Source organism: Budorcas taxicolor, chromosome 12 (assembly GCF_023091745.1).
Source record: "Budorcas taxicolor isolate Tak-1 chromosome 12, Takin1.1, whole genome shotgun sequence".
NCBI lineage: Eukaryota > Metazoa > Chordata > Mammalia > Artiodactyla > Bovidae > Budorcas > Budorcas taxicolor.
This window is the reverse complement of record NC_068921.1, coordinates 76192254-76212685: the sequence shown is the minus strand read 5'-3', so window position 1 is coordinate 76212685 and position 20432 is coordinate 76192254. Positions and strand designations below refer to the sequence as shown.

Here is a 20432-nt window from a genome sequence, read left to right as displayed (position 1 = left end):
CATTTGAGCATGTTTGGTGAGAGAATTACCTAGGAGTGCATTTCTATTTGTGTTTCTATACCTCATCTGTGATGTAAACTTTAACTCACTTAGGAATATTGTGCAAGATTTTTCCAGGTGGCACTAGTGGTAAAGAACCTGCCTGCCAATACATGAGACCTAATGAGATGTGGGTTCAGTCCCTGGGTAGGGAAGATCCCTTGGAGAAGGAAATGGCTACCCACTCCAGTATTCTTGCCTGGAGAATTCCAGGGGCAGAGGAGCCTGGCGGGCTATAGTCCACGGGGTCACGAAGAGTCAGACGTGACTAAGTGACTTTACATAGACAGACAGACAGACAGACGGGCAGACAGACACACACACACCTACCTCATCTTTGATGTAAATTTTAACTCACTTAGAAATATTGTGGGGATTCATTTGATAAGGTCAGAATGGTTTTAATAACAGCATTTTTAAACCAGACTATTAGGATTATGCATTTGGTGTGATTGTATATGATCATTATTTGGTTATACCTAGTATAGTAATAATCACAGGTTATTGAGATTCAATGATATTAATGCCAATTTTCATTCCTCATCTGTCCCCAGCTTTCTTTTATGCAATGATGAAGAACTTAGACTTTGCAATACACACTGCTACAAAGAATATTGTCATTTTGGATTGCATGCTACAGAACAAAAAACGAGATGAACAAACATTGTTTGCTTTTTTGGTGTCAGTCAACCTTTGGAGATTATGAAACATGTTCACAAATTAGAGCAAAAGTGCTGGTGATGAACAGTTGAAAAGGAGGGAAAATCTGAGACTAATTCGAAAAAAGGCAGAACTTGGTGATGAAAGTATCTCCTTAGTCTTGGGGTAGGGAGTTTTATGTCACAATCTGGACCCTCCCTGGATGCATAGTAAACAGCTCTGATGACAATTTCTTGAAATATCCTATAATTATTTAATAGCTAGTAATGACTGATCATTTATTACATGAGACAGGTCCTACGTTGGTGTCTTTCAAATATTATCATGCAAATCTAACATGCCCCAGGTGCTCTCTGCCAAAGTTGTTCAGACACTGGTCACAAGGCAGCCTCCCGGCAGAGCAACAAGCTCCAGCTTCCTTTTCTCTGAGAAACTGCCCCTGGCTCATACCTATCAAGTTAGTTGCTTCTCCTTTGTGGTCCCACCTTCCTGATCCATTGGATCACAGTTATATTTATGGAGCTGTCTTCTCCACTAGACTATGAGTAGCTTTTCAGAAGCATAGGATGCTGTTTTTTATGCATAAATTAATAGACATAGTCGTGGTTCCCTCTGGTTGGGTTGTTGCCACCTACCTGGTTTCTGGAGAAGGAAATGGCAACTCACTCCAGTATTCTTGCCTGGAGAATCCCATGGACAGAGGAGCCTGGCACGCTCCACTGTCCACGGGCTCGCAAGAGTCAGACACGACTTAGCGACTAAACTACTCCTCCCTGGTTTACCTCCTTCCGTTCTCTTTCCCCAAACCCCAGACTGTTCTCAATGTAGCTGTAACTAACAACACTCAAACCTGAGTGGTTTAGCACAATTTTTCTCTTTCTTACTTACTTCACTCTGCATAAAAGGCTCTAGGTTCATCCACCTCATTACAACTGACTCAAATGCATTCCTTTTTATAGCCAAGTAATATTCCATCGTATATATGTACCATATCTTCTTTATCCATTTCTCTGTCGATGGACATTTTGGTGGCTTGCACGTCTTGGCTATTGTAAACAGTGCTACAAAAAACACTGGGGGTGCATGTATCCTATTTGATCCTGCTTTTCTCTGGATATATGCCCAGGAATAGGATTGCAGGGTCATATGGTAGCTCTATTTTTATTTATTCAGAAATCTCCATACTGTTCTAAAAGGGGAGAAGTTTTAAGGGCCTTTGGTTTGCCAAACTGCTGGAAATGGAAGTCTGAAAGCTCACTGCTTGCAAAATGTGGTCTGTGCACCAGCAGCATCTGCTTGGGGGAGGGGTTTGACATCAGTGGGGAGCTTGTTAGAACTGTTGATTTCGGGTTGTCATTGTTCAGTTGCCCAGATGTGTCCGATGCTTTTGCAATCCTGTGGGCTGCAGCATGCCAAGCTTCTCTGTCACTCACCATCTCCTGAAGTTTGATTTCGCGTACCACACCGGATCTTCTGAATTGCACTCTGTAGTGTAACAAGATCCCCAGGTCATTTTTATGCACAATAAAGTTCGAGAAACCCTGGATTCAATGATATCATAAGGACCTCATATTTCATTTTCACAGATGTGTTCTTTCAGGATAACCTAGAAGAGATTTTAAAATAATTATGTATCATTGAGAAATACACAGATCCCAAAGCTAAAGAGATGGGAATACCAGACCACCTAACCTGCCTCTTGAGAAATCTGTATGCAGGTCAGGAAGCAACAGTTAGAACTGAACATGGAACAACAGACTGCTTCCAAATAGGAAAAGGAGTACGTCAAGGCTGTATATTGTCACCCTGCTTATTTAACTTATATGCAGAGTACATCATGAGAAACGCTGGACTGGAAGAAACACAAGCTGGAATCAAGATTGCCGGGAGAAATATCAATAACCTCAGATATGCAGATGACACCACCCTTATGGCAGACAGTGAAGAGGAACTCAAAAGCCTCTTGATGAAAGTGAAAGAGGAGAGCGAAAAAGTTGGCCTAAAGCTCAACATTCAGAAAACGAAGATCATGGCATCTGGTCCCATCACTTCACGGGAAATAGATGGGGAAACAGTGGAAACAGTGTCAGACTTTATTTTTCTGGGCTCCAAAATCACTGCAGATGGTGACTGCAGCCATGAAATTAAGACGCTTACTCCTTGGAAGGAAAGTTATGACCAACCTAGATAGCATATTGAAAAGCAGAGACATTACTTTACCGACTAAGGTCCGTCTAGTCAAGGCTATGGTTTTTCCAGTGGTCATGTATGGATGTGACAGTTGGACTGAGAAGAAGGCTGAGTGCCAAAGAATTGATGCTTTTGAACTGTGGTGTTGGAGAAGACTCTTGAGGGTCCCTTGGACTGCAAGGAGATCCAACCAGTCCATTCTGAAGGAGATCAGCCCTGGGATATCTTTGGAAGGAATGATGCTAAAGCTGAAACTCCAGTACTTTGGCCACCTCATGAGAAGAGTTGACTCATTGGAAGAGACTCTGATGCTGGGAGGGATTGGGGGCAGGAGGAGAAGAGGACGACAGTGGATGGATGGATGGCATCACGGACTCAATGGACGTGAGTCTGAGTGAACTCCGGGAGTTGGTGATGGACAGGGAGGCCTGGTGTGCTGCATTTCATGGGGTCGCAAAGAGTTGGACACGACTGAGCAACTGAACTGAACTGAAAGCTAACCTAACAAGAAATGATGCAGTAAGAGATTATTATTAAAACATGGATAATGCTTAAATTATAAATATTTGGATATTATACTGTCACTTATATGCAAATCTTCAAAACTGCCTGGAATTATATTTCATTTCCAGCACCTACTAGTATGATCCTCAACAAAAAGGATGGCTTTCTTCCTACAGTTTTGGTGAAACAAAGATGGGGTTACCCCCTCAAGTTAAAGTAGATAGATGTATCTTCCACCACACCTTAAACACCATCTCTCCCCATTTCATGCAGCATCTTCAACCTTGACCTGATGTGCCTCCTTCGATAAAGGTATGACTGCCTCTCTCCAGGAGTTGATGCAGTAAGAATTCACACAATTCTAGGTCCACTCTGGTGGGGATTTAAAAAAAAAAACCAACAAAAAAACGACAAACAGCCTTTGGTAAGTGTGTGAGACTACCGTACCACAATAAAGCATCACAAATTGGGTGGCTTAGAACAAGGAAATTTATTCTCTCATGGTTCTGGAGACTAGAAATCCAGTTAAGGCATCAGCAGGGCCATGCTGTCTCCAAAGGTTCAAGGAAGAATCCTTTATTTCATCAAGCTTCCGGTGGTTGCCAGCAAGCCTTGGTGTTCCTTGACTTGCAGATGTTTCATTCCAATCTCAGGCCTTCTTGCTGTGTGTCTCTGACTGTGTCTCTTCTCTTCTCATAAGAACACTGGTCATATTGGTCCAGTATGACCTCACTGAAACTTGACATGAATCTGCAAAGACCCTATTTTCAAATAAGGTCACATTCACAGATACTGGAGTCAGGACTTCAGTATGTCTTGAAAAGTGAAACTGAAGGTCGCTCGGTCATGTCCAACTCTTTGCGACCCCACAGCTCGGTCGTGTCCAACTCTTTGGGATCCCATGGACTATACAGTCCGTGGAATTCTCTAGGCCAGAATACTGGAGTGGGTTGTCATGCCCTTCTCCAGGGCATCTTTGCAACCCAGGGATCGAACCCAGGTCTCCTGCATTGCAGGCAGATTCTTTACCAGCTGAGCCACAAGGAAAGCCCTATATGTCTTGGGGAGGGGGTGGGTTGGGGGGGGGGACACAAGTCAACCCAAACAGGAAGGATGAAATTTCTGCTCAAATTTAAATGTAAATGCCCCATTTGTTACCTTCACCAGGAAGAAGAGGCTGTGCTCTGGGTCGCTGGGAAAATTAGCCTTCCTGGACTTAGTTCACATTACCATGCCTCCTTCTCTGCCAGAACTCGTTCTTGTTTAGACATTGTCCGTGACTACTGGCAGTATCTTACAGTTCAGCCCCTGCTTCCTCAATGAAAATCTGCCAATTCTAGAACATAATGAGTCAGTAAGCATTTCTAGGACTGGTAGAAATGGATACTCTTCACTTTCCAGATACATGGTCTTTTCTGTGTTCATCCATTTCTTAAACAGAACAAAGCAAAAAAAAAGAAAAGAAAGCCGCCCAACATTGTGCTTTTCTGTTGTTTTTAATTGAATAAAATCCATTATTTGCATTCTCTGGAAGTAGATGCGATTTAGAGAGCCAAGGCAACTCAGGAGGGTAAAGGTCTGTGCTACCTGGAAACTTCTTCAGGTGTCAGAAGCTCAAAGGGAAAACTTAACGTTTCTCAGACCAGCTTCTAACAGTAAGAAGTGAGAAGTGAACTGACCTACCCCATGCAGCTCAGCGGTACAAACCGGGGATGTGAATGGTGAAACCAGACACCGCAGGCTCCCGCGTGAAGCTTCGTCTTCTGCCTCTGGGGTCACCCAGCGCTCCCCTGGAACACGAGCAGCCTGGTTAATATCTAGGCTTTACGCAGCAGAGGAAATAGGTTAGTGTGTAGTTGCTCTTATTATTTGCACATGTTATTGTTTCGTCTTCCGGCTTGGCAGGCTCACGTGTAGTGCTACATCCCGCGTCTCAAGACACAGGGAGAACAATCCGATCCGGCAAAAACATTTATTGAGTGCCAACTGCATGCCGAAAACTCCAGACTTTATTATGGGCCAGACCTGCCCATTAAGTCCTGAACGGTGGTGTTTTGCTTTCTACCCTAGATTGGTAGTTTTCCCTCTTTTAAGATTCTGCTTTGGGCCGGTGTTTGGCTTTCGAGCAGGGTGGGAGGCCACTGGCGACCTCCTTCACTGGCTGACAACGGGTAGGAGGCCTCCAAGCCCTGAGGCCAACACCGGCGCGGGAGGGATTTCTCTGAAGGCTGGGGCCACACCGCCCCCGCGCGCGCAGGTGAGGAGCTGTCCATCAGGCACGCGATGGGCGTGGCCCGCGCATGTCAACCAATCAGCACAGGCTCCCTTAAGCCAAACTCCCGCCTCCAAACCCAAACTAGTGAGCATGCGCCGTGGGCGCTACGCAAATTCCTCCCTCCCCTCTAGCCCTCACCTCAGGAGGGTCAGTTAGGGTGCTCCACGTTTCCTCAGAAATAAGAGAAGAGGTGGGGAGCCCCTTAGGAATGGGGAAGCCGAAACAGCGGGTGTGAGGAAGCTCCTCAGAGCCGCGGCTGTCGCTCGCTGCCGCCAGCTCCCGGGGTCACGTTGGGCTAGCAGGCCGGCGCTCCTGGGTTTTCCCGGGCTCGGGGCCCAGCGGTTCGGCCGGGCCGCGGAGAGGAGAGGGGGGCGGCCGACGGCTCTCGCCGTGTCACTTCAGCCCCTGGGCAGGTTGCGGCCCTCCGTTTACAGAGGAGCGGGGCGAGGCTCAGAAGTTTTGACGGTGACGCAGCAGCTGGTCCCGGCCGGCCAGGGTCTGCGTGACTCATCGCGGACCCCTCCCTTGGGCTCGCGGAGGCGTCCACGCTTCGCGCGACGCCTCTGGGGGTCGAAAGGGTTTTGGGAGGCGGAGAAGCGTCCCTGCCAAGTGCGTGCGGCTCTCGCTCTCGCCGGCTCCTGGGCCCCGGGGCGCTCCGTCCCGCTCCGCCCGGCCGGCGCTGCCAACCGCCCTGTATTCTCCCGAGGGCCGCTCACAGGCCGCTTTCCTGAAACTTCCGTCCCCCCATCAGCGGCCCCAGGGGGGCGTGGTGCCACCCTCTCCCGACCCCTGCCTGTCCCCGGGATGCTGGGGCTCCGCCAGCCGGGAGCCGGGGGTCCCCGCGTGCAGGTGCGGGCCCCCGGGAAGACTTGGCGCCACAGCCCCGGGGTCGCGCGCCCTCCCGGCGGCGTACACGGCCTGGCCTGGGGTCTTCGGACGTGCGGCCCCGAGGAGTAATCGGACCGGGGAGGAGGCGCTCCCACCCCTTCTTACTCCCCGCCCCTCGGGGTCCCCACCTGCCCCGCCAGGGATCCAGGCCGGCGCGCAGCCCGCGCCCCGCGGCACCCGCCGCCGGACAGGCGGGGGCCCGTCGTCCTGCCGCGTCGGCCCCTCCTCCGCCCGCCCCGCCCCGCCCCGCGCCGCGCCGGACACCCCGCCCCGAGGAGGAGGCCCGGCGATCTGCCGCCGAGCGAGGCTGGTGGCATGGGGGAGCCGCCGCCGCTGCCACACGCACGGTCTTTCCTAGCGAGCCCGGGCGCCGCTCAGAGCTCTAGCGACCCAGACGCCTAGGGACGGGGGGGCGGCTCGGGGCGTGACATCCAGCGGAGGGCGCGGCCCGGGCTGCGCCTCCCGGACGCGCGGCGAGCCGCGGGGCGGTGGGGGCAGCGGGCGGGCGGCGGCGCCGGGAGAGCTGCCGGCGGGCCGGGCCGAGCGCCCAGGGCGCACCTGGCGGCGGCGCGGCCCGGGGACTGCGGGAGCAGGCGCGGCGGCGGCGGCAAGGATGTCGCAGCCGCAGCTGCTCGCCGCCTCGGCGGAGACTCGGAAGTTCACCCGGGGGCTGAGTAAGCCCGGCACGGCGGCCGAGCTGCGGCAGAGCGTGTCGGAGGTGGTGCGCGGCTCGGTGCTCCTGGTGAGTGTGGGACCGCGGAGGGAGGCGGGAGGGCGGGCGGCCACCCCTTTCGCGCTCCTCTAAGTCGATCCGGCGGAGGCAGAGCCACCGACCCTCTTGGGGCTTGCAGGATTAAGAGGTGGTGGAGGACGCGGGTGTCGGACAGGGGAGAAGGGAAGATACTGGAGGGGGCACCAACTCCACCCTGCGCCCGTGGGTCCTCTCCCTGCTGCTGCCCACCTCCCTCCTGGGAAATTCCCTGGGAGGGAAATCGCCATCTCCTTCATTTCAACCCCCACCCCCCCGCCAAGTTTACCAACTGAGAATTTATTCTCTCCTTTCCCCCATCCCTCCCACCCCACCCTTCTCCTCCTCCCTTATTCCGGGGGTTAAGGGCGGGGGGCTTGACACCTGTGGCCTGGAGGGGCGCAGGGGAATGGATGTGGGAGCTTCTTCTTCCAGCCCGACACCCAGGGTGGGATACCGTCCCGCGGACCCCCTTTGGGTGGGCTGAGCCCCAGAAGGGCAGGGGTTCCGCAATCTCTCTTCCACTCCCTCCCCCTAGCCGGCATCCTGAGATTTGAGCGCCTCTTACGAAAGGTTAAGAGGCTTGCTAGGAATCGCTGGTGACTTCCGCAAGGGTGCAGATGACTGCGATTTGGGGGATTCATAGCAAACTGCCTCGGGGATTAATCTGGTCCTAGCAGAAAGTCTTTTGAACATAGGCCTCTGAATGTGAGGAAGATGAAGTTTTAAATCAACTTTTCAACTGCTCGGGCTGGGTCCTGCTGTGTTTGGAAACGCAGTACGCCCTGGTCGCTTGGACAGTGCGAGAGAGGAGCGATGTCTGAGCAGCAGCGTGCCTTCATGGGTAGCTGGACACTTTCAGCAGCTCCTTGCACCGGGCGCTGGCGTTTGTTTTCTTGGAAGGGGCTTGTTTGTGGGTGAGTGACTTGTGCTTGTTGGGCCTTGGAAGTGATTCTTAGGGCTTCGTGGGGTTGTGTGTGGGGTATTGTCTTGGTGGAGTGCTGGGTCGCTTAACACAGGGCCTGGCTTATCCTTTTGGTGGCAGATAGATGCCCTTCCTGGCCAGACACAGAATGACATGAATGATGTTTGTGGAGAATGGAGATGAAGCTTCACTGATTTCCATAGCTAGTTGGCTCAGTTTTATTTTTCTCTCGATGGCTCTGACAGCTCTCTCTAGATTCCTTAAACTGCAATCTGTTCAGTAATAAGGAATTTTTGTATTTCTGTTTTTACTGAAGTTGATCATTTGATGATAAGGAGTAAAGCGGGAATTGATAATGACCAAAACCTGGGATCTCTTCCTGCCTTTCATTGCTTTGGCCTAAGTAGTATATCCTGCATCTTCCTGACTTTTGCCAACGTGTGTATGTTAAGGATAAAACCCACAAACATCTGTGGCATCCTGTTCTGTTATGAAAGTAAACTTAGTTCTTTTAACTGAGGGCACTAATAATATCCCACTATTATAAATTTGAATCAAAAGAAGAATAAATAAAATCATGAGTTCCATACTGCGGACAGACTCGGACTGAAAAGGAGGTTCTAATTTAACAAGCCATTAGGTCAAGTACCACACTGCTCACCACTGCTGTGCAGCAGTCCTTGAATTCAGCAGCCCTTCCCATAGGAGGCTGGCCTACTGATAGTGACCCAGGAGTACCCATTCCTGTGTGTGACATGCTGCTGCTGTGTTCTGTCTCACGACACGTTAATAGTACATCTCTTTTTCCCTGGACACCCTGAAGCGTGAACAGTCAGACGTTTGGCTGATGTCTCAACCCTTTAGTGATGTCTACCTTCAACCGCTTGTCTGATGAAACAAGTCAAGTGGCCCGCCTTGGGCCTTTGAAAGGCTCCTGGGCTAAAAGGGAAATGCGTTGCTGTGGTTCTGCATTGCAGATGGAGAGAATTTGGGATAACTTACAGATACTAAAAACTGCCCATCACCCTCACCCCCCTCACCTCCTGCTGGGTACTCTGCCACCACCTGCTGCTTCTTGCTGCTTCCGTGTCTATCAGGAAGCCACAGCAGGTGCACCTGTCTCGGCTTAGTTCTAGGAAGGTCTAAGAAGGTACCCAGATCCTTTCGGGAGGCAGAGCAGCAACCAGCCCAGGGTTTGAAATCCCAGGGTCCACTGATCCAGCCTGGATGGAGGTAATACTCTGCTCTATCTGGCAGCCTGAGTCAGTGCTAATAGCATAGTAAACACACAATAAATGTTTCTTACCTAGCTGGCTACTATAGCAATTCTGTAGATTGACTGAAAGAAAAACAGACAAGAGTATGGACTTAACTAGCTCTTCTCAAGCTTCTAGTACTGCTGAATGGCTATGACATCAGAAACAACAGAATTATATAATTCAGTGGGTGATAAAGGCTGCCATTAAAAAAAAAGTAAGGTGCACTCAGTTTTTTTTTGTTTGATAGGTTCACTTTTTATAGGCTCAGGTTTGTGGGCCTTTAAAGATGATATTAATCTGTAAACCTTGAAAAAAAAAGCAAAAAAGTGGAGAGAATATCATAATGAACCTTCATAATCCATCAACCAGATTCAATAATTATCAAGATTTTGCTAAACTTGCTTTAACTGTCCCGCTTTCCCCCTCCATTTTTGTGTGATTGCGGGTTCTATGGTGTCCGTCATTCATCCATATAATACCCAGTTGTTGTTTGGTTGCTAAGTCATATTATTAAAAATAGGTATATTTTCCCACACAACTGTAATGCCATTATGTCAAAGTTAGCAATAATCTGTTGAAATACTCTTCAGACTTTCCAGTTTGCTTCAGAAACAGCTTTGAATGGTGGTAGTTTGTTCTCATCAGGATCCTAAAAAGTTTTGCTGGCCGTTTCAAATATGGTTTGTTCTTTCATGAGCTTTAGAATTAGTAATAATGGAGCGAACCCTCCCGGGAGTTGGGAGTCCTGGGTTTTAATCTGGGAAGTTTGATAGTGCAGAGCGTGGGCTCTGAAGTCAGAACACCAGGGCTGTTAATTCCAGCTCTGCCCTGAACCACCTGTGTGCAGTCTTAGGCACATAATTCAGCCTTGGTGAGCTTCCTCACCTGTAGTGCAGCAGAGATAGAATTTGTACTTACTTTCCATGGTTGTTGAGAGGATTTAGTGAGCAATATGGGTAAAGCTCTTAAACGGTGCCTGGTCAATATCCTACCAGTACCTAAGTCACCCTGTTTGGTCCCTTAATTTCTCTGCACCTCAGGGCTCCTGTTCTTGTAAATGAGAAGCTGTCCTAGATTGCTCTAGAGTCCCTTTCCTGACCATCAGGCTTCGATTCAAAGATACTTTTATAGGAGTTGTCGACTCTTTTATAAGAGCAGTAGAGGTGCTGCTACTCGTAATGTTCCTAACTGTGGACGATGTCATTTATGATTTGGGGTAGTAAAAGAAGAATCCTCACAGTTCCAGAATTAGCTTTCCTTGATTGAGCGCAGTCAGGAGGGCAGCACGTTCAGATCATAGGCAAGCTCAGGAGAAAAACTAGAAATAATTCCCTGAGCAGTGTTGAGTAGTGATTGGACCTTTCAGATGTATTAAAGATAGCATTGTAATGGCCTAGATCTAAGGAAGTATACCACCCAGGGCCTAAAAATATCCTTTCTCTGAAAGATCTGTGTGAATATTGGGACGGGGCCCTTCACGTGGGTTTGGCAGCTCCACGTGCTTGGGTATCGCTGCCCAAGTCACCTGGCCTCCTTGCCGATCTTATCTCAGCGTGCCCAGCTTGAGACCCTCCTTCGCCATCAAGTCCCTGCTGGTGACACCATTCCACAGGCATCCGAGAGCCCTGCAGTGTGAGATGAAGTAAAACCAAGTCAGGCCGGCACCACAGTTCCCTTTGTGTAACTGGAGGGGGACGGACAGGCATGATAATCTCCGGAGTGCCACCCTGGGACCCTTCTCACCCTCCCAGTTCAGTATGATCCTAGGTAACCTGAGAACCGAGGGGTGGTATTCTTTGAAATCCCCAGATAACGTAAAACCTCATTTTGGCTGTAATTTTAAATCAGATAGGATAGTAAATCGGTAACTGGACTGGCCGGGGCTTCACCTCACCGTCTTTCTCCACCCTCTGGTGGAGTCCCAACAACAGAAATGTCCCAGCATACAGGAAGCAGGGCGAAGGCCCATCTCCAACTCGATAATCAACAACAGGTGTGTGTTTCTTTGGTTTCTGGTCTATTTGAATATTGGGAGATAGGAGGGCATTCGTAATGCCTTGAGTTTGAAAAGGGAGGAGTGGAGCTGTGAAACCTTTACCCACGTTTGTCGAGGGCCTGCTCTGCGCCAGGACTTTTTGCTGGGTGCTGAGGATCTGCTGTTGTTTAGAGCAGGCTCTTGCCTTGAAGGGTTTATGACCTCAACTCTCAACAGGTAGACAGGTCAGTCTTCAACATAGGAGAGCAGTAGGCAGAAACCCATCGAAGACATGTGAAGGAACACATACTAAGAAGGAGCAGAGAAAGATGAAGTAACAGAGAATTGATACACTCGGGAGAGGGCTTGTGAGGAACTGAATGGGACCTGGGAGGTGCCGAGACCAGGGAGACTTTTCTCCCAGAAAGGAATGAGAGGCAGAGACCGAGCACATCCTTCAAAGGCCTGGCTAGGCCAAGTGGGAGCAGAGCAGCTTGGGCAGGGAAGGGCAAGGTTTAAGAGGAAGGGAGAGAAGTTTTAAGAAATACAGTTGCTAATTTGGAGGACAGTTTCAAGGACTGGCTGAGAACAGATCATAAAACAGATATTTTTTCTTCTTGTCTTTTTGAAACCTATTTTAGGAAAGAGGTTCAAACCAGTCCCTGAACATCCTCTTCTTAGAGATCTTTCCCTCTGCGTAATCTTAGGGGTAAATAATATGACAGTTTTGTGTCACACAGTCCTAAGGACCCAAAGTGAAGTCTTTGGCATAGAACAAAAACGGGCCTCTGTGTGTGTCAACTTTTAGGGTACGTGTGAGCAGTAAGTCAAACCTGGTGGGTACATCACTGAGTAAATGATGTCATAAAAAAGTATTGACCCCACCTTATATCACATACTGCAATAAGTGATAACTACATGTAAGAGACATATGTAAAATAAGTCAAAGAAACAGCATAAAACATGGATGAATAATCATGTAAGGGTAGAGAGGGATTTCTTTAAATAATGAAAGTAAAGGACAAAACCAGTTTGGCCTGGGCTTGGGAGGTGAACCCAGGGCCTTGCCGTTGATGAGCTGAGGACTTTGATCAGATTTCTTCACTAAGTCTCAGTTTACTCATCTGAGAATTGGGATTGTTGGGTATTATTATCTCAGGGAGTTCTTAAAATAAAGATTAAAAGATTTAATGTATGTAAAGATACTTAATAGTAAGTGCTTAACAAAGGTAAGCTCATATTGTAATAAAAGATTGCTCATCTTGACTAAGTGAATCTGGAGACAGCACTTACTAAGCACTTACTGTATCCTAGGATATGTGTCAGGGCTTTACACATGGGAGGTCAAGTCATTTCAAGGTCAGAGGCTGTAAGTGGGGGAATCTGTGTCTTGAACCTGGGGACTGTGGCTTCAGACCATGTGTCCCTGCTCACCACCCTGCCTCCTGCCTCCTCAGGCAAACACTCAAGCCTACGTTCTCTGTGTCACAAGCAGCATAAATTTAAAAGCCAATCATAAGCTTAGAAACAGTATTTGTCCTCTTCTGTATATCTATATCTCAGTCATAGTGTTAAGTTTTAAAAAAATTTAATGAGAGCTCTTAGGAGTCAATTAAAAAAAGAAAAATATGTTGGAAGAAAAATAGGAAAGGATATTCATAGGTAGTTCCTCAAAGAAAGGAATACAGTTAGCCAATAAAGAACAGGAAAAAAAAAAGTTCCGCCCTGCTAATGATTCCAGAAACACTAATTAAAACAGGATGCTATCTTTGCCCAATAAATTTGCAAAGATAGAGAAGGTTTTGCAAGGATGGGGCGAGCCGGGCACTTTTGTTTGCAGGGTCACCTCATCTCACAGTTCCATTCACATGGCATTTTATGGGAATTGTGTCTCCTGGGTTTTATAACATGATGAATGGTATGACTACTTGAGCTGGGCTATATGTATCAAGAACTTTAACATGCTCCCATTCTTTGGGGCAGTCCTTAAACAACTGTATGAACTCCCCCTGAGGACTGGACTGAAATATACATAAATGACAGTGTCTGAAGTCACAGTGCTGAGGGTCAGGGCAAAAAACGTAAACCACCGACCCACTGCAAACTCTCTAAAGGTCTTAACGGTAGTCTGAATGAATTGTGGGGTTGGGTTGTTTATGATGCCATGAAGTTTAGTTTTAGAAGAATAATGACTTGAGAAAATTCTTCCCTGATCATGTAGGGAGGCAGTGAGGCCTGTGGTCAAGTTAGGGGGCCTGGGTTCTGTTACCGCTTTAATACTAACCATGGGGTGACCTTGGGTTGTGGCCCCGCAGCCTGGTTCTGCCCTTAGTGTGGGGCAGGGTCTCAGTCCTCACCCCTTCAGCTTGTCACCCGCACTGTTTGGTTCCACTCAGCACCCCTTCCTCCCCTCCTGTGGTTCTCCTCCGGCTCCTCCGTCCCCTTGCTCCTCACCACCCTTCCTAAAGAGTCCCTTGTCTTCCTTCGGTTCATAACAATTTATCGCTTCCCTTGACTCTGCAAGGAGCTGGGTTCCTTCGTTGCAGTTTGCAAATCTTTATCTCAGTTTTGATTTTTTTTCCCCCCTCAGCGCAGAGCTGCTTTTCTGCTAACTTGCCTGACATACGTACTCAGCTGTCTTACCAGTCCCTTACGTTTGGCACCTGTGAAATCATAAACTGTCACCTTTCGTCCCAAACCAGCTGTCTTTCTTCCGTACTTGTTTTCTTTAGTGAGAGGCGCCACTGCATGGTCACCAGCTCTGAAACCTCTGATTCCTCCTTTGTCTCTTCTGCTCACCTCCTTTGCCTTCCTCATCCTATCGCCACAGCATCTGTCAGGTTTTATTTCTGCATCAGTCAGAATGGGCTAATGACTCCCCTGTCTCAGCGGTCTGAAATGGAAAGGCTTGTTTCTCCCTCACGCGGCCCTTCCGCTGCGGGTGGCTGAGGACCACGTTGTCCACATCCTGGGATCTGGGTTGATGAGATGGCCCCTGCCTTGAAAGAGGTGGGTTTTCTTGTGCCAGGAAAACATGTGGGGTTTCCCTCATAGGTTCCTGGGTTTCCACCCATCCCTTTTGCTTATCTTGGCCACACTCCCAGCTGCAGAGGGCAGGGAAGCCCGGTCCTGCCTGTGGGCCTTTGGAGAGCGGAAGTCCGTGGTGAGCCTCGCTGCGGGCTGCTGCCTGCCAACCCGTTCTCCGGCTCCTGCCTGTCCTCTGGCCCCTGCAGGTTAACACCCTTCCTCTCTGGTCTCTGCTTCCACTCTTACTCCATCCCTAGGACTGCAGTTCTGAAACCTTAACGCACCAGTTGGAATAGGAAATGGCAACCCACTCCATTATTCTTACCTGGAAAATTCCATGGACAGAGGAGCCTGGTGGGCTACAGTCCATGGGGGTCACAAAAAAGTCGAACGCAACTGAGCGTGCTGCACACCACACCGGTCCCTGCAGTGCCTCCCGCTGCCCTGGGAATAGGAGCCTCTTCCCTGAACTATAAGGCACTCTCCTTACTAGGCATCACCTGTGCATTGCTCACCAGCCCGGCTTTTCCATCTTCTGGATGCCAGGCTCTCTCATACCCCACGGCCTTGGCGGGAGCTCTTGCCCCCAGGCGGACAGAAATCACCACCCTGCCTCCCTCCTCACCGCCAGGTCACCCGCCTGGGTCTTTGGAACTGTGCTTGCAGGTCCTTGCCTCTCAGAGGCCTTGCCTGTCCACCCAGACTGTTGTTTTCCTTTGTACCCTTAACACAATTTATATATGGACGTGTATATGTGTTTGTGTCATCTGTTTCCCTCCCTGGCCTGTTGGTTCACTATGGTTTCCCCAGTACCTGGCAATTAGCAGGGGCTCAATAGACATATATTTTTAAAATTTTTATTGAAATGTAGTTTATTTACAATGTTGTATTAGTTTCAGGTGCACAGCAAAGTAATTCAGTTATGCATATATATATAAATACTTTTGGCATCACCAGCTCAACAGACATGAATTTGAGCAAACTCTGGGAAATAGTGAAGGACAGGGAAGCCTGGAGTGCTGCAGTCCATGGGGTTGCAGAGGTGGACATGATTGAGTGACTAAACAGCAATAACTGTACGTTCTGATGAATGAAGGATTCCTGAAGTTTCTACATCTGACATGTTTTGTTTTAAAATCTTTTTTTGATTCCCTACTGCCCCTAATTTGTCTCTCTCCCCTGCAACCCATTTCTATTTATTTCATTCCAGCCTATCTCCCTCCGCCAGATTAATTTTCCTAATGTACAGGATGTGTTGTTTCATTAGTTTCTCATTGCCGCCTGATAGATTTGATAATGTTCATGTAAGTAAGAATGCATCATTTTGGGGCTGGCCCTTTGTCTGCTTTCAGTTCAATTCAGTTCAGTTCAGTTCAGTCGCTCAGTCGTGTCCGACTCTGCGACCCCATGAATTGCAGCACGCCAGGCCTCCCTGTCTATCACCATCTCCCGGAGTTCACTCAGACTCACGTCCATCGAGTCCGTGATGCCATCCAGCCATCTCATCCTCGGTCGTCCCCTTCTCCTCCTGCCCTCAATCCCTCCCAGCATCAGAGTCTTTTCCAATGAGTCAACTCTTCGCATGAGGTGGCCAAAGTACTGGAGTTTCAGCTTTAGCATCATTCCCTCCAAAGAAATCCCAGGGTTGATCTTCAGAATGGACTGGTTGGATCTTCTTGCAATCCAAGGGACTCTCAAGAGTCTTCTCCAACACCACAGTTCAAAAACATCAATTTTTTGGCGCTCAGCCTTCTTCACAGTCCAACTCTCACATCCATACATGACCACAGGAAAAACCACAGCCTTGACTAGATGGACCTTAGTCGGCAAAGTAATGTCTCTGCTTTTGAATATGCTATCTAGGTTGCTCATAACTTTAGTTTAGGAAAAAGCGGTTGGCAGTGCACCTGTATGACCTTTGCATAAGTTTTGAGAGTGGCTACACATTTTAATTTAACCGTAAATTGGTGATGGACAGGGAAGCCTGGTGTGCTGCAGTCCATGGGGTCGCAAAGAGTCGGGCATGACTGAGCAACTGAACTGACCCGAACACATTTTAATACAAATAAGGTTAATTTCCTTTTTTTGGGCAGTTTGTTTTCACCAACTCTGTTGAACTCCAGTGTGTAAAACAACACAGTGATCTGATTCTTATGTTAGGTATTTGGTAACTCATTTATCTGAGAACAAAACAAAAACACAAAGAATAAAAATCTGGAAGTGTTTTTCTATCACTAGAATCAGTTCTGTAAATCATCAAGAGTACTTAGATGAGGAAGTTTTTTTCGGTTTCGTTTACATCTCTGTCACTTTTTCTTGAATGGACTCCTTTAACTCTTATCAGCAAGTAGAAGGCAAGGAGACTTATAGTCTGATCAGGACTCTAATGCCAAATGGTTTGTTGGAATCTCCCTTTTCCCCATTTCTTTGAAGTTGGCAGGAATAAATCTAGTTAAGATAGTGCTTGGGTATGTCTGCTTAGGAAGGCTGGTTGGGTCAGTGCATGTGTTAGAGACATGCCCACTTAATTTATTATAGATTAACATTTGTTGAATGTTAATCTGAAACTGAATCTGAAAGCAAATGTCAGTGAACTGCCTACGGTCTCCATTGGCCACGAGAAGTTTATTCTCAAACTCTTTTTGTGTTTACAGATTCACATACTGTTTTCATAGAGAAAATACACATTCTGTCATATAGATTAAGGAAAGTTCTTTACCATGAAAAGTTAAAAAAAAATATAAATAGCGTATATAGGTTGTTCACTTTTTTAAGTATAAACACTGTTTTGTTGATGAAGAAGTTTTATGGTATATGCTAAGTCGCTTCAGTTGTGTTCAACTCTTTTTGACCACATGGACTGTAGCTCACCACGCTCCTCTGTCCATGGGATTTTCCAGGCAAGAATACTGGAGTGGGTTGCCATATCCTTCTCCAGGAAGTGAAAGTTGCTCAGTCATGTCCAACTCTTTGCGAGCCCATGGGATTTTCCAGGCCAGAATACTGGAGTGGGTAGCTTATCCCTTCTCCAGTGAATCTTCCCAGCCCAGGAATCGAACTGGAGTCTCCGTTGAAGGCAGATTCTTTACCAGCTGAACCGCCAGGAAATACTGGAGTGGGTTGCCATTTCCTTCTCCAGGATATCTTACCAAACCAGGGAATGAACCCAGGTTTCCTGCATTGGCAGGAGGATTCTTTACTCTCTGAGCCACCAGGGAAGCCCATTAGGAAGGAGGACAGATGGAAACAAAAAGCAAAAATGATAAGATTAATCTAAAAAACTAAACTATGTTCTTGTTTCAGGAATAAGTTAAATATCAGATGTTTAGTCTCTGAATTCTGGAATATAGAAAATACCCTGTTATACCCAAGTTCTGTTAATAGGGGAGTAATTCTGTGAAAAGTGGTGATAGGATATATTGGAAAAGAACCTGGGCTCAGGAGATCCTAAACCTGGCTCTTCAGAGAAAGCTCTGCAATCTCTTGACCCCAGGAATGGATATCATAATAACACTTTCTTTTAGATGTTTGTGGTGATTAAGTGAGAAGATGCATAAAAAACACTTAGAATAGGGTCTGGTGCACAGTGAATACCCAATAGTACACACTTTTGTGATTCATGAGGGCATCCTAAAAAGGAATATCATATAACTCTTAATAGAGCTCCTTCAGGAGAATTTATAACGGGAAAATTATAATGTTGGGTGGAAAAGAAATAGTACGTGGAAACATTAATAGGTATGTCACAGTTGTGAAAGAAATAACCTGTGGGTAAGAGAAATTTTGAAAGAAAATGCATGAAAAGGGAATATGATTTGTTCTTTATATATTCTAAGGTTTCTTGTCTAGCTTTCATAAGTGAATAGATAATTATCAAGAAAAAAGTAATGAATATAGAAGGGAAATTTTGGTGCTTCGTTTAAGACACTCAAATTAGTACTCTTTGAAAATTGTACCTCTTAACGTTTATATATGTGTGCACCTTAATGTAAAATGTGTTCCTGGAATAAGATATACACGTGTATCTTGGTAGCAGGAATATTGTCAACCAGTTAAGAGTTCTGTTTTGAATGTTCAAGGAGGAAGGAGACCCAGGTTAAATAATTAAATCTTGCATTTGGCAGTTTTATAAAATCCTTTCCAAAGAACATCTTGCTTGAGCCTCTGGAAAATCTAGTTAGACAGACAGGGATAGTGAGTTTTTGTGTTTTCTTTTTTTGGTTTGTTTTTTTAAATTTCTGTTTTGATGAGGAAACTGCAGAACAGAAAAATCAAGTGACTCACTTAAGGTCACCTGGCTGATGGCTGACAGTTTTTCTTGATAAGAGGGCAGGGATTGTCAGAAGATATCGTTTTAAAATTTGAGTTTCTCAGAAAATTTTAAATGGTTAACTCGAATCATTATGTACCTTTCTGGAAAGTACCATGAATTCTCTGGGTTGGTAGAAATCATACTGTTTTGGAGGTAAAAGGTAGTTTAGAGGTTGTCTGTTCCAGCTTCCTAGTTTTACAGATGAGGAAGATATGGTATGCTGTGGTTAATTGATTTGTCTGTGGTCATACAGTCTGTATTACAGACAGGAGTGAGATCCAGTTTATGGCTCTTGATCCAAAGTATTTTCCACTGATCACAGGAAATAATTGAATTTACCTTGTTTGCTCTTGCATTTCATCAAATATCTTTACAGACCGTGGTAATCAGATAATATCAGCATATCAAACATCTATTTGTACCATGGATCTTTTTCCCATTTATATATTTCATTAGTCCTAAGCCAGTTTATGGGTGATTGATATTCACTTTTCCATAAGCCAAGAAATACATTCTTCATTTTGGTTTAAGGAATATTAGGACAGAGAGAAAGAAATAAAAAAGCCAGAATGACAAGATTCATCTAAAGAAGATCTCAATAGAAACTTATTGATGAAGGAAGAATTAATTTAGTAGTCAGATAATATTTTTAAGGGATATAAGATCATAGTTCTGTGTGTACTTTGGTTAAAATAATTATGTAGCTTGAGGGAAAAAACCCTTCCTGGACATAGTAACCTAAAGTTCTTTAATGTAGAATAATAAACTCTGTTAATCTGGGTCATTTTACCTTTTGGGCTGCTTTCCCTTGGCTAAAATAAATATTCAGCTATAAATGGCAGTTTGTTCAAGTTATATCATTACAGAAAGAGTTGCGTTTGTAATACTGTTTGGAGAATTTATTTAATCTGTCATTCTAACATATTGCTGTTTTCTTAAGTAGAAAGCAGAGTTCCTATGGTGATAGCAGAGGTGCCATAATATTTATACTATATTACATTCATTTATAAACCATTACACTAGCTAGAATTTACAGGATATTTAATCTCTGAGATTAACTTTTTTTTTTCTCTCCAGTCTTTTAATATGTTCATAGCCATTTAAAATGTTTTTTATTCTTGGAAGAAAACCTTCTGAGAGAATGTTGGTTATTTCTTTTCAAAAGAACAGAAATAACTATTTTATTATTATTATTATTTTTTTTTGTGGAAGAATGTGTGTACTCTACTGATTTCTTTGGAGGTGATTTTGTGAAAAACCAATTAATATATGAAATTTTAATTTATCAGAAGCCAATTAATGTATCAGATTTGTTGTTCTTCAGTCCCTCAGTCCTATCCGCCTCTTTGTGACCCCATGGTCTGCAGCATGCCAGGCTCCTCTGTCTCCTCATAGCTTCATTGAGTCACACAAGCCCCTTCACCACAGCAAGACTGTGATCCATGCAGGGGACTTAAAACTTGAAGCCACTTAAACCCGAGATGGGCTGAGATTCCTGACACAATGTGTTTCTCCAGTTACTGTATCAGGTGTACCTGCTGGAGACTGTCTAGGTGGGATGGTGGGGATAGGCTCCTTTGGTGGATATTGGGGAGAGGGGCCCACTTGAGGAAAGGGGTTTCAGAATACC

At 46.3% G+C, this 20432-nt stretch overlaps 1 protein-coding gene and 1 long non-coding RNA gene across 5 annotated transcripts in view; one reads left to right on the top strand and one right to left on the bottom strand.

The window, feature by feature from the left end:
* Positions 1-695: 695 nt before the first annotated feature.
* On the bottom strand, positions 696-6763 carry LOC128057685 (uncharacterized). Of its 3 annotated transcripts, none has more exons than XR_008200331.1 (3): positions 6685-6763; positions 5073-5183; positions 696-2305 (listed from the first exon to the last, which is right to left on the bottom strand). It is a non-coding gene; the product is annotated as an uncharacterized LOC128057685 (long non-coding RNA). The 3 variants fall into 3 exon arrangements; XR_008200330.1 differs by having other exon boundaries at positions 5077-5183; XR_008200332.1 differs by lacking the exon at positions 6685-6763 and adding an exon at positions 5807-6600 and having other exon boundaries at positions 5077-5183.
* Positions 6764-7169: 406 nt separating this feature from the next.
* DOCK9 (dedicator of cytokinesis 9) overlaps positions 7170-20432 on the top strand; it is a 289727-nt gene continuing 276464 nt past the window's right edge. For both annotated transcript variants that reach the window (XM_052650200.1, XM_052650198.1), the window contains exon 1: positions 7170-7298. In XM_052650200.1, coding sequence (XP_052506160.1) covers positions 7170-7298 — 129 coding nt within the window. The remainder of the gene's footprint in view (positions 7299-20432) is intronic.